The sequence below is a fragment of the Bubalus kerabau genome, chromosome 3 (assembly GCF_029407905.1).
Source record: "Bubalus kerabau isolate K-KA32 ecotype Philippines breed swamp buffalo chromosome 3, PCC_UOA_SB_1v2, whole genome shotgun sequence".
In the NCBI taxonomy this organism is placed as follows: Eukaryota; Metazoa; Chordata; class Mammalia; order Artiodactyla; family Bovidae; genus Bubalus; species Bubalus kerabau.
In genome coordinates this window covers 155,498,062-155,519,435 of record NC_073626.1, presented here as the reverse complement: position 1 = coordinate 155,519,435, position 21,374 = coordinate 155,498,062, and the positions used below count along the sequence as shown (strand labels likewise).

The following is a 21,374-nucleotide window of genomic DNA, read 5'->3' as shown; positions in this document are numbered from 1 at the left end:
ATAACTTCGTTGTTAACACTAGCAAGCGGATACTCTTTCTGCCCCCTTCTGATGCCTATGTCAGAAGCTTTCTCTATCTCCTTTATACTTTAATAAAACTTTATTACACACACACACACACACACACACACAAAAAGAACAACGAAACACTAGTCTAAACATCACAAAAAGGTGATTATCAAATCCTTAGTATAACCTATCATTAAAAGTATTTACTTCATGTTTTATTCAAATGTTACATATGACACTAGATTCCAAGGAATACATTTGAGGAAAAAACATTAGAGATATTAGCTAAGTGATTATTTGAATTCATTAAAAAAAAATCTGTTGTTGTTATAGCATTACTACCAGGAGAGAGTTATTGTATCTGTAAATGTTTTCATTCTTAAATGTCAGATACTTTAGAACTCACAAGTAACAACCACTTTATAAAAATATTCAATATCTCAGCTAAAACTTTATGCAATTTTCATGAAAAGAAACTAAACCCTTCATGGGTTTTATATAATTTTCTTTCTTCCTAATTTTTTATTTCTTTGACCAGACATTTTTAATACCATTTTTCTGTAATCACTGCAGAAGATTTGAACTATCAGCCTGATTGCACAGCAAAGGCACTAAGACATAATGAGGTTCTTAAATGGGGCATTAATTCTTTCCATTCTGCTTTTTTAAAAGACTGATGAAAGTCTGAAGTTTTAGTATGAGAAAATAAATAAGGGATGACTTGACAGTTATTTCTCTGGACAAAGAAAAAGGAGCAGAAATGGCCATGATTAAGTTTGAAGACATGGCAGAGTGATCCACTGAGCTGTCTCCACCACTGATACATGTATGTCCGTCAATTACTACTAATATTCAAGAACCTCCATTTTCCATCTATAGTCCAAGTAGTTTGGAATTCATAACATCTAAATTCATTTTGCAATAAAATAATGATACAATGTGAGTCCATGAATCTGAATATCTGAGAGTTAATTATGGATCAATGGAAACAAAAACCATACCTTTGTATTAACTTTTGCCTTTGCTTTACATTTGCTTTGTTCTCTGGCTTCACGAAGACGTTTCTGAGTAGGACCTTCTGGTGCTTTTTCCTTTTTACAAGTAGGAACAACTGAAAGATAATACAACTTACTCTTAATGTTTATACTGTTTGTCTGTAAGAAATGCTTCAACCAAAAAAGAAAGCCAAATTCATCACACATGTATTTTTTGAAGTATTAAAATAATAATATTAAAACCATAACAAAATGTTGTAAGTGAAGTTTCAAATTCATTTTCCAAAAATGCAGGGTGGTAATGCTGCAAGGTTAGTGAACTGGCTTGGCGAGCCAGCTGAAGAGCATGTAAGCCAATCTGCAATTCAATTATATCTAAATTCCTGCTTTCATGAGATTTCATGTATTTATAAACAAAGCTGAAGGGGGTCAAAGGAGAGAATTGTAAGCAATAACAAAAATTTGCCAAGTGGAACTGGATAATAAAGAAGAGATTTTTAAATGAAAATTGTATTAATAATATATCCTCTATGCTTCACAATGTTGGAAAAAAAAAAAACAGAAAACACAGGGTAACATTCCAAAGTAGTTGTAATATTTGTGTCTAAACTCCCCTGGACATAAGGGACAGTCCTAAGGAATCATTTGAGGGGAATAGAAAAGTGATATGAAAACTCTGTTTCTTTTTCACATCTTTTCATATACATATATAGTTTAGGTATACATAATTTCCTTCTGTATTTCTAAACAGCCAGCTGATTTCAAATAATTAATACGATTATAATCATTAACTCTTAAATAACTAAATGTTCTAATTTATAACATCAATATATGACAGAGAAAAGACAATGAACACAAAAATATCTCAAAGGATTCTTTGTCAAGGTTCTCAAATAATTATGATGTTATGAAGGCGAGGAAGCACATGCTAGCTAGCATTTAGTTTCTTTCCTGATCCAATTTTTCCAACTCAGTACCAGTTTCAAAGAAGAAAACCATGAAAATAACCCCCACAATAACATAAAAGCCAAATGCTGCATAAGTTAATACTACATAAAAGTACTTTAAAAACTTCAAACACTAGGGTATTCAGACTGTCTGTCTTCCTTCAGTGGTGCTACAAGTTTAGGGTCTCACAGAATCTGTAAGTCAAAATGTGGAGGAAAGGCAACAATTACAACTCGTTGAGATTAGAGAAAAACTTTCACTTCAAATTCTCTTTTATAGCATTTTCCTCTTCCATGACCAACAGTGAAAGCCTGGTATTGATGATGATTTAAAATAATAATAGCTAGCATTTATGCTTCATTGATGATTTACTATATAACAGCTACTTATCTAAACAGCATATGTGTTATTTCATGACAGCCTGGCAATAACACTGTGTAGTTCACTATCTTTTGTTCCCTTTTACATATAAGGAGAATTTGTATAGCAATATCTACAAGGAAGAAAGGAGAAAGCAATGAAGAGAGAGATCCAGGATTCCAGTGGATAATTCTATGAGCAAACCTCATGTAGAATGTAAAACATTGCTATACAAATTTTCAAGAAATAAAATAAAAAGCAAGATGATAAGGATAAATGAAAGTAAAACAACAAAAAAAGTGCTTAGTTTACAAGTATATGTAGTTGTTCCACAAGCAAAATGAAATTACAAGAATTACACTTCAATAATATTTTAGGAAAAAATTCAACATTTGCAATGAAAACATGAGAATATACATTGCACAATGTATGTGTAAAGGAAAGAAAAATAATACTTCTTAATCATTTCTCAAGGTACCAATAATAGCATGATTTCCACTATCAGATAACTATCACTTTTATTTATACAAAAATTTATTGGACAAATGAGAGGCTCAAACACTGGGTCTTTGTCACATTCATGATTAAGTGAAAACTACTTTTCAAAAAGCTGATTCATTTGAAAAGACCCTGATGCTAGGAAAGATTGAGGGCAGGGGAAGAGGACGACAGAGGATGAGATAGCTGGATGGCATCACCGACTCAATGAACATGGGTTTGGGTGGACGCCGGCAGTTGGTGATGGACAGGGAGGTCTGGCGTGCTGCGGTTCATGGGGTTGCAAAGAGTCAGACACAACTGAGTGACTGAACTGAACTGAATTTTTCAAAATTCCACAAAATGCTTCTTAATGTTTAGTAATATACTAACAATGGCCATTTCCCCATAAGAGCATCCTTATATTTATCATCTGATATTTGTTAATGAAAAGGCCTATAGTACTGACTGCTGCTATGCCAGTTTTTACTTGGGCACAAACATAGCTTAAGGAAGGTACAATTCCTTAAGAGAAATAAACATCAAATAAACACGTTTTTAATTTACAGAAATTATAGTTATTGTACTCCCAATGCTAAATTTCACCCATTAAACCGCTTCTTCACAGATGTACACATTCAATTCAGTGTTAACTAAAAAAATATTAAGGCCCCTGGTTAAATGCCAGATATGCATGAATATATTAATTTAACAAATATGTAAGTACCTATATTATATCAGTCCCTAACTCCAATATAGATTAAACACAGCTGAAAAGAAAATAATTTAACTGAAAAAATATCATGAAAAAAGTATCCATAATTTATCCCAGGGAGAAAAACAGAAAATATCCAAGAGATTAGAAAGCTCAAATAAGATCAAAGTATACATCTAATTAGAATTAAGAAAAAGGTAATAGAGATAAAGGGAAAGAGCTATATTTTAAATGATGACATGTATCTATCTAAACTAGACCATTTACTACAAATAGTCATAAGAAACTGACATCCTGTAGTGCAATTCTGAGCAACAAAAAATACCCAACCCAAAAAGCAATTATTTAAGCTAAAACCTTTGCTCTACTAAATATGACATCTGTTTGTGATGCTCTGAAGTCAGTTTCACAGTTTTTCACTTCATAAATGATTTCCAATTTCTAAATATTTTTCTTGAATTCATAGATTCCTATCATAAATTATAAGATATCATAAAATATATGTTTCTTGCAGCCTCCTGTGAAATCAAAGAAATATCAGCTGACACAAACAGAATTAAAAAACAGCATATGAAAAACTTTTTGAGTTTATGTAATTTGCACAAAATGTTTTATCTCATAACATGTCATACTGAAAGGTTTTCTGTGTAGTTTATTGTAAATATTAGATACACAATACTTCCAATTACAACAAAGAAAACTGTAACATAACTATCACTTCAAATATCTAGTTTCATAATCATTAAATCATAGTTTCTCTTAGGAACATTTCTACTATTCTACATACCACACAAGAGCAAACATAGAATTATAAACACTTTTCAGGTGAGAAACAACTGCTGCTGCTGCTGCTGAGTCACTTTAGGGGTGTCCAACTCTGTGCGACCCCATAGACGGCAGCCCACCAGGCTCCCCCGTCCCTGGGATTCTCCAGGCAAGAACACTGGAGTGGGTTGCCATTTCCTTCTCCAATGCATGAAAGTGAAAAGTCAAAGTGAAGTCGTTCAGCCATGTCTGACTCTTAGCAACCCCATGGACTGTAGCCTACCAGGCTCCTCCATCCATGGGATTTCCCCGGTAAGAGTGCTGGAGTGGGGTGCCATTGCCTTCTCCGGAGAAACTTAACTACTAAAGTATTAATAACATTCTCTCTCAGTTCAGTTCAGTCTCTCAGTCATGTCCGACTCTGCGACCCCATGAATCGCAGCACGCCAGGCCTCCCCATCCATCACCAACTCCTGGAGTTCACCCAGACTCACGTCCATCGAGTCAGTGATGCCATCCAGCCATCTCATCCTCTGTCTTCCCCTTCTCCTCCTGCCCCCAATTCCTCCCAGCATCAGAGTCTTTTCCAACGAGTCAACTCTTCCCATGAGGTGGCCAAAGTACTGGAGTTTCAGCTTTAGCATCAGTCCTTCCAAAGAACAACCAGGGCTGATCTCCTTCAGAATGGACTGCTTGGATCTCCTTGCAGTCCAAGGGACTCTCAAGAGTCTTCTCCAACACCACAGTTCAAAAGCATCAATTCTTCAGTGCTCAGCCTTCTTCACAGTCCAACTCTCACATCCATACATGACCACTGGAAAAACCATAGCCTTGACTAGACGGACCTTTGTTGGCAAAGTACTGTCTCTGCTTTTGAATATGCCATCTAGTTTGGTCATGACTTTGCTTCCAAGGAGTAAGCGTCTTTTAATTTCATGGCTGCAATCACCATCTGCAGTGATTTTGGAGCCCCAAAAAATAAAGTCTGACATTGTTTCCACTGTTTCCCCATCTATTTCCCATGAAGTGATGGGACCGGATGCCATGATCTTCGTTTTCTGAATGTTGAGCTTTAAGCCAACTTTTTCACTCTCCACTTTCACTTTCATCAAGAGGCTTTTGAGTTCCTCTTCACTTTCTGCCATAAGAGTGGTGTTCTGCATATCTAAGGTTATTGATATTTCTCCCAGCAATCTTGATTCCAGCTTGTGCTTCTTCCAGTCCAGCGTTTCTCATGATGTACTCTGCATATAAGTTAAATAAGCAGGGTGACAATATACAGCCTTGACGTACTCTTTTCCTATTTGGAACCAGTCTGTTGTTCCATGTCCAGTTCTAACATTCTCTCTAGGTGTAAGCAATTATGGATAATTTTTCCAATTTGTTATCATTTAAATTCTTCCATAATAAACATATAATGTCAAAAAAATATGGTAAATTTAAAATTCTTTGAGAACTACTCCAAGTGAGTCCAAGTTTTCGCTTATTCCTTAAATTCAGATTAAATAACAAAGTAAATGGTAATAAAGTCACTGCTTCCCAAATTATATTTAATCTAAAGAATTTCTACTGCCATATAAATTTCTGCTCAAAATAAATGAAAAATAGATGAGTAATAGATAAAATATTTTAAAACTTAAACTAAAATGAGAAAATGAAGAGGAAAAGAGTTAAATATATGAAAATAATTGTGAAAGACAGCAAGATTTATGAAGAATCAGCAGTTAATCAATAAACCAACTTCTTCTCAAAGAAGTTGACTAAGTAGGGTTCCAGTTGATCAGCCAATCTGAGTGATAACACTCTGAGATCACATAGCCAAATGCACAAATCAATCAAGAGGCTTAGGAAAAGGAACTGTAAATCCTTTATAAAAATAGAAAGCCTTTATAAAATAGAAATCCTTTATAAAAATGTTTATAAGGAGCACAGTATTATTCAGTACATAATTTAAGGAATTACTTTTATTCAGGTAATTGAGATCTACTCAACTTAAATAAAACATGTTTTCTTCATTTGAGTTTGAATTTATTTTGATCAAAAGTCAATTCAAAATACAGATAAAAATGTAATTACAAAATTTATCTTCAAAGTAACTTATAAGTGTCAGTCTAGAAAATCATGAATTCATTTTTAATTAAATATCAGGAGATAATTTCATAAAGGAGTTATCTATAAACCATTAGTTTATTTTAATAGAGTTGTCAAGGATAAATAAATAAAATCACGAACTAGTAAGTAGAATGTAACATTTAGAGGTTAACTGATGTAAGCATCAATTTAATGTACAATTCCTCAAACTTTAAGCCTTCTTGTGTTTATTATTTTTCACAATCATTAGTTATTTTGAGAGTTCAGAGTTCCTGAGATTTTGGTATTTTAATCATCATACTTATATTTGATTGTGTTCTTTCTGAAATGAAATATTTTCTGCTCTATGCTCTACTAGGAAACAAGCCTTTTCCAAATGCAAATATCTGAGCCCAGGTGAAAAAAACCCAGCTATGTGGAAGCCACCAGCTACATCCTCCCAGATAGCGATAAGGAGCTGGGGGATGTGAAAGGTGGTCACCCACCACATCCACCATCTCTTACTAATAAACAAGCAAATAAGAAGTGAACAATAAAGAAAGCAGAATTGGCCCCAGATAGTTAGATGCATATGAAAGAAATGATTTCAGCAAGCCCAGATGCTTGCATTTTCCAAAAAATTTGTTGTTGTTCAGTTGCTCATTCATATCAAACTCTTTGCAACTCCATGGACTGCAGCACACCAGGCTTTCTAGTCCTTCATTGTCTCCTGGCGCTTGCTCAATCTCGAGTCCATTGAACCAGTGATGCCATCCAACCATCTCATTCTCTGTCGTCCCCTTCTACACCTGCCTCCAATCTTTCCGAGCATCAGGGTCTTTTCTAATGAGTCTGCTCTTCACAGCAGGTGGCCAAAGTATTGGAGCTTCAGCTTCAGCATCAGTCCTTCCACTGAATATTCAGGATTGATTTCCTTTAGGATTGACTGGTTTGATCTCCTTGAGTCCAAGGGACTCTCAAGGGTCTTCTCCAACACCACAATTGAAAAGCATCAACTCTTCAGCGCCGAGCCTTCTTTATGGTCCAATTCTCACATCCTCACATGCTTACTAAAAACCAAAGCTTTGACCATCTGGAACTTTGTCTGGCAAAGTAATGTCTCTGCTTATTGATACACTGTCTAGGTTTGTCACAGGTTTCCTTCCAAAGAGCAAGCATCTTTTAATTTCATAGCTGCAGTCACCATCTGCAGTGATTTCAGAGTCCAAGAAAATAAAGTCTGTCACTTTTTCCAATGCTTCCCCATCTATTTACCATGAAGTGATGAGAACGGATGCCATGATCTTCGTTTTTTGAATGTTGAGCTTTAAGCCAGCTTTTTCACTGTCCTCTTTCACTTTAATCAAGATGCTCTTTAGTTCTTCTTTGCTTTCTGCCATAAGGGTGGTGTCATCTGCATATCTGAGGTTATTGATATTTCTCCTGGCAATCTTGATTCTAGCTTGTTCTTCATCCAGCCCAGCATTTCTCATGATGTACTCTGCATATAAGTTAAATAAGCAGAGTGACAATATATAGCCTTGACATACTCCTTTCCCAATTTGGAACCAGTCTGTTGGTCCATGTCTGGTTCTAACTGTTGCTTCTTGACCTGCATACAGATTTCTCAGAAGACAGGTCAGGTGGTCTGGTATTCCCCACCTCTTGAAGAATTTTCCACAGTTTGTTGAAATCCACACAGTCAAAGGCTTTAGCGTAGTCACTGAAGCAGAAATAGCTCTTTTCATGAAATTCTCTTGCTTTTTTAATGATCCAATGGATGTCGAAAATTTCATCTCTGGTTCCTGTGCCTTTTCTAAATCCAGTTTTCACATCTGGAAGTTTTCAGTTTACGTACTGCTGAGCATGATCTTATTAGCAAGTAAAATGAGTGCAATTGTGTGGGGTAGTTTGAACATTCTTTGGCATTGCCTTTCTTTGGGATGGGAATGAAAACTGACCTTTTCCAGCCCTGTGGCCACTGCTGAGTTTTCCAAATTAGCTGGCATATTGAGTGCAGCATTTTCACAGCATCGTATTTTAGGATTTGAAATAGCTCAGCTGGAATTCCATCACCTCCACTATCTTTGTTTGTAGTGATGCTTCCTCAGGTCCATTTGATTTCACATTCCAGAATGTCTGGCTCTAGCTGAGTGATCACACCATCATGGTTATGCAGGTTATTAAGATCTATTTTCTATAGTTCTTCTGTGTACTCTTGCCACCTCTTCTTAATATTTTTTGCTTCTGTTAGGTCAACACTTTTTGTCCTTTATTGTTCCCATCTTTGCATGAAATGTTCCCTTGTTATATCTAATTTTCTTGAAGAGAGCTCTAGTCTTTCCCATTCTATTGTTTTCCTCTATTTCTTTGCATTGTCCACTTAGGCTTTCTTATCTCTCCTGCTGTTCTTTGGAAATCTGCATTCAGATGTGTATATCATTCCTTTTCTCCTTTGCCTTTCCCTTCTCTTCTTTTCTCAACTATTTGTAGGGCCTCCTCAGACAACCACTTTGCATCTTTGCATTTTTTTCCCCTGGGGATGGTTTTGATCACTGCCTCCTATACAATGTTACAAACCTCTGTCCATAGTTCTTCATGCACTCTATCAGATCTAATCCCTTGAATCTATTTTTCACTTCCACTGTATAATCAAAAGGGGTTTGATTTAGGTCATACCTGAATGGCCTAGTTGATTTTCTTACTTACTTCAATTAACATATGAATTTGGCAATAAGGAGTTCATGACATGAGCCACAGTCAGCTCCTAGTCTTGTTTTTGGTGACTGTATAGAGCTTTTCTCATTGGTTGCAAAGAATGTAATCAATCTGATTTCAGTATGGCCATATTGTGACGTCCATGTGGACTAGTCCCTTGTCTTGTTGGAATAGGGTGTTTGGTAAGACCAGTGCATTCTCTTGGCAGTACTCTGTTCACCACTTCCCTGCTTTATTTTGTACTCCAAGGCCAAACTTGCCTGTTATTCCAGGTATCTCTTGACTTCCTACTTTGCATTCCAGTTACCTATGATGGAAAGGACATCTTTTTTTTTTTTTTTTTTTTTTTTGGTGTTATTTCTAGAAGATCATGTAGGTCTTCATAGAACCATTCAATTTTAGCTTTCAGCATTAGTGGTTGGGGCATAGACTTGGGTTACTTTGATACTGAATGGTTTGCCTTGGAAATGAACCGAGATCATTCTGTTGTTTTTGAGATTGCATCCAAGTATTGCATTTCAGACTCTTTTTTGACTGAGGGCTACTCCATTTCTTCTAAGGGATTCTTGCCCACAGTAGTAGATATAATGGTCATCTGAATTAAATTTGCCTATTCTGGTCCATTTTAGTTCACTGATTTCTAAAATGTCAATGTACATTTTTGCCATCTCCTATTTGACCACTTCCATTTTGATATTTGGCAAAACTAATACAATTATGTAAAGTTTAAAAAATTAAATTAAATTAAAAAAATAAAAATTTTTAAAAAAAATAAATAAATAAATAAAATGTCAATGTACATTTTTGCCATCTCCTGTTTGACCACTTCCAATTTACCTTGATTCATGGACCTAACATTCCAGGTTCCTATGCAATATTTGTTCTTTATAGCATTGGACTTACTTTCACCACCAGACACATCCACAACTGGGGGTTGTTTCCACTTTTGCTTAGCCTTTTCATTCCTTCTGGAGCTATTTCTCCACTCTTCACATTGGGCACTAATGACCTGGGGAGTTCATCTTTCAGTGTCGTATCTTTTTGCCTTTCGTACTGTTTCCCATGCATAGAAGATCGCTAAATCTCTTATGAGACATTTGGATTTTCTTAATTAAGAGTAATCTTTTAATATTCAGATTACCTGTCACCTTGCTGCAAACTTGTATATAGCCTGGCTCCTCCCCACCTCCTTGGAGGTTGTTCTCTGGGGCACCTGAGATACTCTCTTCTGATAAAATCTAACTCTCAACATTTAGGTTGCATGTATTTTTTTTCTAGTCAACGTCTTCTAAAAATTATCTACATATGAAAAAAGTAACTTTTGATGTAAACAGAAATACATATTCTTTGAAAAAAATGCAGTAAGGAAAAAAGGAAAAAATAATCACATCACACAAAATTATGTAAATATTTTTCAGTCTCTCTCATATTTAACAGACATGATCTGATATCACGTTTTTATTCTTAACATTAATATTGTAACATGAACATTTCCTTATGCATGATTTATAAAGACTTTCTAGTATTGTATGATCAACTAGATTGAACCATTCACTTGTGGTTAAGGATTAAGACTCCTTGTATGGTTTTGTTACTATAAATATAAGTGCAATAAACATCACTGTGCATAGAATCTCTAGGCATCACTGAGCATAATTGATATTTCTTTAATATAAATTAAGATAGGAATGATTGAATCAAGGCTAAGAAAAAGTTTTGATTATGAGTATGCTACATATTTCTTTTAAGCTTAATTAATCAGAAAACACAATGAACAGTCATCTGGAAGTAACATAATTTTTGTTAAAAATGTACCCTTTTTCAGTCTTTCTGTATTTTAGATTTTTCCATCATTCTTTTGTAAATTAACAATATTGAGATATAATTTACATAAAATAAAATACATACATTTTAAGTGTAGAGTTGGGTAAGTTTTGAAGATAAGTAGGCATATAACCACCAAAATCAAGATATAGAACATTTGCACTTCCCCCAAAATTATTTTCTTATCCTTTATATACCTTATAAACATTATTTTACAACACTATAATTTCAGTTTTTATCAGTCATTCTTTAAAAAAAATTAAGAAGAAATCTTAACCTTTGCATTAAGCAGAAATTATAGGATTTCCTAGGCAAGAATACTGGAGTGGGTTGCTAATTCCTTCTCCAGGGGATCTTCCCAACCCAGGGATTGAACCCACATCTCCAGCAGCTCCTACCCTGGAAGGCACATTCTTACCAGAGAGCCACCACAGGATGCTTAATGTTAATACTGTGTTACCAAGGTGTTGAAAACAATATTCAGCATCTTTGTTGGATGCAAACATGTCTGCATCCAGACATGGCCAGAAAGCCAATGTATCCCAGCACTGCTTGCTATCTAGAATCCCTGGTCCCCTCTCTCCCTCTCTCTCTCTTGTTTTCTACTGTATTTTATTTTGTACTGGAGTATAGTTTTGGCTTAGATGGTAAAAAATCTGCCTGCAATGTGAGAGACCTAGGTTTGATCCCTGGGTTGGGAAAATACCCTGGAGAAAGGAATGGCTATCCACTCCAGTTTCCTTGCCTGGAGAATTCCATGGACAAAGGAGCTTGCTGCATTGCTTCAGTCGTGTCCGACTCTGTGCGATCTCATAGATGGCAGCCCACCAGACTTCCCATCCCCGGGATTCTCCAGGCAAGAACACTGGAGTGGGTTGCCATTTCCATCTCCAATGCATGAAAGTGAAAAGTGAAAGTGAAGTCGCTCAGTCATGTCCGACTGTAGCAACCCTATAGACTGCAGCCTACCAGGCTCCTCCATCCATGGGATTTTCTAGGCAAAAGTACTGGAGTGGGGTGCCACTGCCTTCTCCAGAGGAGCTTGGCTGGCTACAATCCATAGGGTCACTAAGAGTAGGACATGACTGAGCAACTAACACTTTCACTTTTTAACTTTTCACAGTTGGTTACAATGTTGTAGTAGTTTCAGGTGTACAGCAAAGTGAATCAGTTATATATATATACACACACACACACACACACACACCCATATATCCACTCATTTATTTTCCCATACAGGTCATTGCAGAATGTTGAGTAGAGTTCCCTGTGCTATACAAAAGGTCATTATTAGTTATCAAGTTTACATATAGTAGTGCATATATGTCAGTCCCAATCTCCCAATTTATTCTCCCCCTTCTTACCCACTGGTAACCATAAGTTTGCTTTCTATATCTATAACTCTTATTTTTATTTTATAGATAAGTTCATTTGTACCAACTTTTTAGATTCCACACATAAGATTTATAATATAATACTTGTCTTTCTCTGTCTGACTGACTTAACTCAGCATGACAATCTCTAGAATAGCCAAAGCAATTTTGGGGAAAAAAAGAGCTGAAGGAATCAAGCTCCATGATTTCAGACTATACTACAAGCTACAGTAATCAAAACAGTATGGTACTGGCACAAAACAGAAATATAGACCACTGGTCTCCTCTTAACCCTGTAGAGTCTTCTCTCTCTGGTATCAGGTAGTCCTGCATACCTAGCCCAGCCATTACCTAACTACTCATAGTAAACTCCCTCATAAACCAGGCCACTATTCATTTCAGCACCCTCTTATCTGGTACCCTTTACTACAGATTCTAGATGCTTCAACAACTTATGAACTACAGTCTTTGCCTTTTCAGTTCATACAGGACTGCCATGCTCTTCTCTACCTCCAGCTACACAGAGTCTGGTTTGGAAATTTTCCCAGTCATGGTGATAATGAAGTTCAACTTATAAATTTTCCCTCTATCATTTGCATTCTGTGACTTGTGATGCTTTCCAATGCCTAAAAATAATTGCCTCAAATATAATTTTACAGTTATTTATGAGGAGAAGGCTAGTCTGGTACAAGATACTCCATCAGGGCCAGAAGCAGAAGCAGTAAAAAAAATAGTTTACCCCTATTTTTCTCTAAAAGTAATTTATACAATTTCCTATTCTATATTTTTTCTTGATCTTTTCATTAGCATTTTAGTTTATGAAAATTACCATACCATGTATTCACTCATGGTAAATAATTACTCAAATGAATAACTTGAGTTCTGACAAGACTGAGAAATCACCAAGCAATAATAAGTTAGTTTTTTCATATTTGAATTTTACCTCTAAATTCAGGAGCATGGTAACTACACCCTATTTCCATATGCTTCAGTGTTTCTTGAAGTCCAGAAATCTAAAAAGTAAAATCCAAAGGTAAGAGGTTATATGCTAAATGACTCCAAAATGGGTTAAAATGCTTAAATACTGATTTTAAAATATAGGAAATATTATCTCTCTTGCATTAATTCCTATGTATTTTAAATTTTTAAATATTAATTGCAATAAAAGAAAACATAATTTTAAGTCTAAATTCAAGTTCACAGCAAGAATTAAGTATCTATTATGGGTAAACATTTGAAACATTTATTTCACAACATAGTTTCCTGAACCAAGAATACTTGCCACACACTTTTAATAATAATTATTCAGGTCTCTACTTTGAGTTTTCTCCTCTGTTGAAACTGCTTCACAATAGCCTAATTCATCTTCATATCCATGAAATGATGAGGTAAATATTACTTGGGAAGTAAATATGAAGAGACTGTTGCTATCCTAAAAACTCTTAGCTCATTTTCCACCCACAAACACTCCTTGTTTTATTAAACTTATTTTATAGTTAAGAACATTTGTGAGTTTGGTGGCATACATATTTACCTATATTTCCTGAACAATAGATTTAAATTAAAAATTCAACCTTAAAGAGCTGTCTCATCCCTCATATGATTATAACCAACAAAAAATATCATGTTTAATTATATACAGATACACATACTTTTCTACTGTCACTGAGTAGTAGTTAATCCTTCCTTCTTTCTTTGTTTTCTTTTTTACTTTATGAACATCTCCTACTTTCTAGCACAACAAGATGCCTCAAATGCTCACCCAGGCTCATCTTGTATTTGCTTCACCCAGACTACTATCAGCCACTTCAAGAAGCACCACTTCCTCTTACAGGAGAATAGTATTAGAAACTGCAGTGTCATTATTTCTAGAGCCTCTCAGCAAATAGACCTAGAAATACATGTGTGTATATGTATGTGTATGTATATATATATATATATATATATATATGTATTTTTAGAATATTTCCTGAATTGAACTCCATGATCCAAAAAAGATAACATGTAATTTATTATACATATACATATATACTAAAAATAAATTATATTTTATCTTTTTTCAAAAATGGGGCTCTAATTCCAAATTTTGGACATTTGGAGGAATTTTGTAAAGTTGAAAATAATTAAATTACAGATGTTTCCATAAGATTTAAATAAATTTAAAAGTAACAACATTGTTTATTATCTATCAAAAGAATTTGGAAACACATACTTATTAGATTTTTGTCATCTCACAGTATACTTTCACTCTTTTATATATGAACTAAATAGCATTAAAAATTCTACAATCTAACCCTTTTTCATACAAAGTATTTGAGAAAACACACTAAGCTAAGTGGCCATTAAGATAAGATTTTTAAGGAAATGAAAAGGGTTGGGAAGATCTCCTGGAGAATTTCATGGACTGTATGGTCCATGGGGTCACAAAGACTGAGTGACTTTTTCACTTCACTTTCAAGGAAATGACAGTGAATGAGACACAGGTCAATGAGGTCAGAGATGTTAAGGATCTTACGGATGCTGTGGCAGAAGCCATAGAATAAGCAAGTTATATTAGGTTCACACTCAAAAGAACCACCCAGAACCATGTGCCTAAGCACCAGAATATAACCAAACCACTAGAAAGTGAAGACCAGGAGGACACCATGTAGACTCTGGGCCAGTGGATACACAAATGTCCCTTGCACTAGGTGTCATCTGAGAAGAGTGAGAAGAGGAGGCTATTTGAAGACTGAAAATTAACACTAATTGTTATGCTTTACCTAAATAATCAGTTAATATAACATCCAAATACCCTATGTTAAATTCAAAGAGACTGTATAGTCTTTAATAGCAGGTTATGTTTTATTTCATCTTCAGTGGGAATAGCAGTTGAAAGACAAAATAAGTTGTAGATACAGTCCTTTACACATGTGAATGTGTAAAATCCAACCCTTCCTCATAGAATGATTTTCATTTTTAAACATGTTTTTACTTTAGATACCTATCAATCATAAGGCAAGTTAATTTTACCTTTGCTTAATGTGTAAGAAAAGAGACATATATATATAATTACCTGAATGTTCACATGGCTACTTTGCAGCACAGCTAGGACTGACTCCTGCCACTCCTCATCTTGAGCTTAACTAAACCAGTGGTGAACATTTTAAGAACCAAAGACTGTACGCAGCCTAAATATGTCTCAATATGGCCTGATCTAACTTCATATTAGAGACAGGGGAACTGATGGCCATTAAGAAGTTAACTTATCCCTGATCACAAAGATACTGACTAGAAGATCCAGTGATAGATACCGGTGGCAGATGGAGAAATCAACAATCTGGAGGGGAGTGGAGGCACTTGCCATCATGAGTGCTAGAAGGCCCTGATACCCTTGAGTAGTGAAACTTAGTATGAGTGGTCTGTCCTACTAAACACACATGGTCACTTGGGAATATATGGCCACGTCACTGATGAGTTCCTCCTGGGAGAAGAGTAACAGGAAGATGAGCATGAGAACGGGGGGGAAGGAGAGGAAGATGGTAGCAAAAGTCTAAGTTGGTTTGGGGCAGGAAAAGCAGCAAGAGCAACCTGAATCTAGCTCATAGTGTTCCTGGCAATGGAAATGTGCCTCCTGTTAGGAGGCTGTAGGAACAGGTTAGATGAAAAAGAGCAAAGTGGTGAAGTTCTGAAGATTTGACAATATAGTGCCATAAAATTGCAAATTATAATTCATATATTCAAGAACACACAATTAAATTTCAAGCACAAAGAAGGAGACAAGTCATGTTCTCATTTCAGTAACTAAGAATTACACTCAAGAAAAGACAATATACATTTGATTAATGTATGCCTTAATAAAATCATTCATGCTTTTGTAACCATTGTGCAAACTTCTGTAGCTTCTGAAAGTCTGGCCAAAAATCAGTATCTCCAGAAAAAATAAAAAAATGCTAAGCATAGTAGCAGTTTTATACTTTCTAGTCAACTGTTACATATTTTCACCATGACCAAGAAACATTCTGTTTTATCATTCTTGAACTCTATACTAGCTGTCCCTCACTCTACCACCCAAAGGCTGCTGCTGCTGCTGCTAAGTCACTTTAGTCGTACAACAGGAAGAAAAGGGATGTCAATAGCAAAAATGACTGAAAATTGAGTCAGTAACTAGTTGTTTCAAATATTCATTTAGGAGGAAACTGCATGGAGGCTCAATCCATCTGTTTCACAACAATATTAAAAGATAGGTCATTATGGCTATATGTTATGTATGAAAAATCTGAGTTTAAAATGTTTAGGTAAGGTCCAGGTTTATAGCCATCATAGACAGCATTTAAAACCCAGTCTAAGTGTTGTTATGTTTTAATGGCTCAGGTTTTCCCTCTAACAATATTTTAATAATCTCCTAAAAAGTTATATTTTAATTAAGTAATTTTAATTCAATAATAATCTTTGTATTTTTTAAGTGGATAAAATATTTTCCTGGATGTTTCCAAATTAATCTTTTTTACATGACAATTGGTGAAAATCATTTAAAATTTAACTCAGAAACAAAAACCAATATTTCTGATAATGTTATAAAAAAATAAATGGTTAAATATCATTTCCAGGTAGCTCGGATGGTCTCTTTACCTGTACTATTGCTCTATCCCTTTCCAAAGAGGTCAGCATTTTCTGCTTCAGTAAAGCATGGTGCTTTTCATGTAATACTCTTATAGCTGGTTCATATGATGCATAATGTAACTTCAATCTATGGAAAATAAAGGGCATCATAAAGGGTAATTGCGCTAAATTAGTGATTTCCACTTAACATTATGAACCTCTTTTCTCCTATTTTTGCATTTGAATGAAAAGTGAAAACCATATCAATACAACAAAGCCAAGAAGTATAAGAAGTATTATTTGTCATGCAGCTTCCCAGCAACCTGGCTGGTGGTGGAACAGTCACCTTTCTCTTGAGTTGGTTAGTTCTCTATTTCGTTTTGCGCTATTCAAGTATGCACCCAGAAGTCACTGCCAGTCATTGACAGAAAAGAAAATTTCAGTTTATTTTATTCAAAAACAATTTTCAACAAGACAAGGGCTACAAACAATGGATGATTAAACAGAGTGTTATTCACATCAAAATTAAGGATGGTCTTGGAAACAAGTATGAATAACCTCATATTAAGAAAATTAAGTATTTTATTCCTTTGTATATATATTCTACGATGTGTTTATTGAATATTATGCTATCTGTTTTGTTCCAGACATTGTATTAGGCACTTTTATTATCACAGTTTTCACAGATAAGAAACAGAATTACAATGAGCACACAAATGTAAGTGGCAGAACCAGGCTTCCAATGTTTATTTGATTTCAAAATCCAAGCTCTTTTCATTACATTGTACTACTTCTCAATCAATGTTTTGTTAAGAGGAAAACAGACCATTTCGTTTTTTTTTCCCTGAATTTTTATGGACTTGGAACAATTTTATGAACCAAAAACACACAAAAATAAGGCCAGTATATGAGACCAAAAGAATAGATTAAGTCAATGACTTAATGACTCTCACACTCTCAAGGTCTTCCCCCCCCCCCCCAACTTAATGCAATCTCTCTCTTATAAAAGTGGTATTTATTCCTACAGGGATTCAATTAAGAAAAATCAGAAAAATGCTAATTTCTAACATACTGCTAAGTTGAAAGTATATTGATTCTGAAGCTCCACAGGATAGGCTATGATTAAGATATCATAATAGCCACAATGACCATAACCACTACAAAATACAGCAGTAATCATGACCATCCCAAAGTCATGTGGTTCAAATGTGGCTATTTAAATTTAAGCTTAAATTAATTACAATTAAATAAACATCAGAAATCTAATTCATCAGTTGTACTAGCCACTTTGAAAGTGCTTAGTAGAGGATGTGACTAATGACTATCATATGGGACAGTGTAGATATAAATTATTAATAACATAACAGAAAGTGCCATTGGGCAGCACTCCCTAGAACAAGCAAAGGAGAATTTTAGTTAGAGATTATAAATTTTTATTTTGAGGGGAAGGTGGTCAGGGGTGGTCAGCTGCTTCTGCACTTTACTCTCTATGCCTAAGGATCTGGTGAATATTGTCATGTTCCTCCAATGACTTGGTGCAATAACTTTACCTGGAACATCCTTCTATGGCCAAATTGCTTAAAATAATTAAATAATCATTTAATAAATAGGCCAACAAATATCAGCAGCTTACCTTTTGAGGTCATTAATTAATTTGTTTTTCTCCTGGACTATTCTCTTGTGGTGCATTCGATGAAAATCACGTTCTTTCTGAGTTTTCAACAAATCTTCTCTGGCCTTGCTGTAAAAATAAAAATAACAACCACCTTAAAATTCATTGCTATTCTTTTCTGAAAAAATATTTATTTATCAGTTCTAATCCAGTATGAAAGTGAAAGAGGGGAGTGAAAAAGATGGCTTAAAGCTCAACATTCAGAAAACTAAGATCATGGCATCCAGTCCCATCACTTCATGGCAAATAGATGGGGAAACAGTGGAAACAGTGGCTGACTTTATTTTTTTGGGCTCCAAAATCACTGCAGATGGTGACTGCAGCCATGAAATTAAAACATGCTTACTCCTTGGAAGCAAAGTCATGACCAACCTAGACAGCATATTAAAAAGCAGAGACGGTACTTTGCCAACAAGGGTCCATCTAGTCAAGGCTATGGTTTTTCCAGTGGTCATGTATGGATGTGAGAGTTGGACTGTGAAGAAAGCTGAGCACCAAAGAACTGATGCTTTTGAACTGTGGCGTTGGAGAAGACTCTTGAGAGTCCCTTGGACTGCAAGGAGATCCAACCAGTCCATCCTAAAGGAGATCAGTCCTGGGTGTTCATTGGAAGGACTGATGTTGAAGCTGAAACTCCAATACTTTGGCCACCTGATGCAAAGAGCTGACTCATTTGAAAAGACCCTGATGCTGGGAAAGATTGAGGGCAAGAGGAGAAGGAGACAACAAAGGATGAGATGGTTGGATGGCATCACCGACTCAACGAACATGAGTTTGGGTGAACTCTGGGAGTTAGTGACGGACAGGGAGGCCTGGTGTGCTGCGGTTCATGGGGTTGCAAAGAATCAGACATGACTGAGCACTTGAACTGAAATAAATCCAGTACTGCATAATTCAAAAGATAATTTAAAATCAAAAATTCCACTATAATTTTCATTGAAATATGCCTACCAACATAACATATGGGGATGGGGGGATGAACAAGCTAAAACCTGTAGTTTCAAAATATCATTCACATTTCATTTAAATAAAGAAAATTAAAGGTATTTTTCCACAATAACTTACAATCCATCTATTTTCAAAGACACTATGTTTATAAGATTGAAATATACACAAAATAGAATAATTCAAAATAATTACAAATGAACTAAAAGACTTAGCCAAATTTAATTCTGAACTTGCTTGAATACATGGTTAAGTGGGTTACTTAGTTCAGATATTTGTAAAAAAAAAAAAAAATATATATATATATATAAATTCTAGAAAAATCAAGAATTCATTTTGGTAAGGCATGTGAAAAGCCTACACAACCTACAGATCATATTACATATTACAAATAACTGGTAACTTAATGAAAAAAATCTCCAATATCAGTGCTGTGACATAGAAGCCTTCTTTAACTAGATGTATCTTCTGCAGATCCCTGGCATAAAGCAAGCAAGAGTATTCTTTTTAATCCCAAGTCATATGTGAAGAAAATTAATGGGAATTTTTTATCCACCACTACAATATAAGTCAATTTCAATATAACAGTATAAAGTATAATTTATAATAGAAAAATAGTTATCTAAAAGTCTTAGTTAACTGACAAAGTGCTACTGCATTGAGATTCTCACATTCTAAAAAATGGATGGACTGAATTAGAGTACTGACAGCTCACAAAAGGTTCAGAATGGAATAAATCTACCTCTCATATTTCAAAATTCAGATTCATATGAAATAAATGGGTGCAATAGATTTCTTCTTTAGGACCTATGTGAGAATAATCATTGAGGAATGGTGACTGGGAAGTTGCCAAAGTGGTATGAGTTTAGGTTTTCAGACTTGTGATGGCACATATTATTATGATTAAAAAGACTTCTTACTGCAAGATCAAGTCACACACAGAATATGGTAAAAGTGTCTTTTCCATTCTTCCATGTTTCCTTCTTTGTCCCCACCATCTCCCACTGATTAGGGATTACCTGTACTATTCCTCATTCTACTGTCAATGTTGTAGTTTTGATCACATGTAAATAAACAATGTGTCACAGTACTTCATAGTCTAACCATCTGACCCTCAACTTCATTTCCATGAGAACAATCTTAAAGGCATACAGGCAAATGTTGATTAAAATATTCAGACTTGAAAAGTCATCTGTGGAATAGTCCAACTATTGGAAAAATAATTTATTCTTTCCAGGTTTTAACTCTGTGTTATATATATAAGTGAAGATGGAGGGAAAAAAGGGAGAATTCCTCTGCCACTAAAATGTGCCTAATACTGATTAGAGTGGAGAGTGAAAAGGAAGAGACAGTTTAAGTAGAGTGACTGGAAAAGATAAATGGCTGAGTTGATATTTTGTTTTGAAAGCACAGGAACATCACCTGAATTCCCATTCATTTTAAAGAAAAGTGCTTAAAGTGTCTTATATGCTATACAACACATAAAAAATATTCAATAATTATTTCTGTAATTGTTATCACTATTATCATGATATTATTTATTATTTAGTATAGTAGAACAGATATATTCAATTCCTCAAATAGCTACATTTATATACCTAAAATAGGGGGTATGCCAGTTGTTAAATATGCTCTAATGAATAAAAAATATCAAGATATATGATTATTAGTAACACTGTATATCTTTATAAAAGAATTTAAACTTTATAAACATTTATTTTGAGTCTACTAACAGTTAGAACTGGACATGAAACAACAGACTGGTTCCAAATAGGAAAAGGAGTATGTCAAGGCTGTATATTGTCACCCTGCTTATCTAACTTATATGCAGAGTACATCATGAGAAACGCTGAGCTGGAAGAAGCACAAGCTGGAATCAAGATTGCCGGAAGAAATATCAATACCCTCAGATATGCAGATGA

At 34.9% G+C, this 21,374-nt stretch overlaps 1 protein-coding gene across 3 annotated transcripts in view; it reads right to left on the bottom strand.

Moving 5' to 3' along the window:
- SPAG16 (sperm associated antigen 16) overlaps nucleotides 1-21,374 on the bottom strand; it is a 97,923-nt gene that overhangs the window by 16,139 nt on the left and 60,410 nt on the right. For 2 of the 3 annotated variants that reach the window (XM_055573376.1, XM_055573377.1), the window contains exons 6-9: nucleotides 18,469-18,576; nucleotides 16,866-16,983; nucleotides 13,198-13,267; nucleotides 1,011-1,120 (exon numbers count right to left, since the gene is read on the bottom strand). In XM_055573376.1, the coding sequence (XP_055429351.1) occupies nucleotides 1,011-1,120; nucleotides 13,198-13,267; nucleotides 16,866-16,983; nucleotides 18,469-18,576 (406 nt within the window). Of the gene's footprint in view, nucleotides 1-1,010; nucleotides 1,121-13,197; nucleotides 13,268-16,865; nucleotides 16,984-18,468; nucleotides 18,577-21,374 lie in introns of those variants that run through there. The other variant, XM_055573378.1, reaches the window with a different exon arrangement.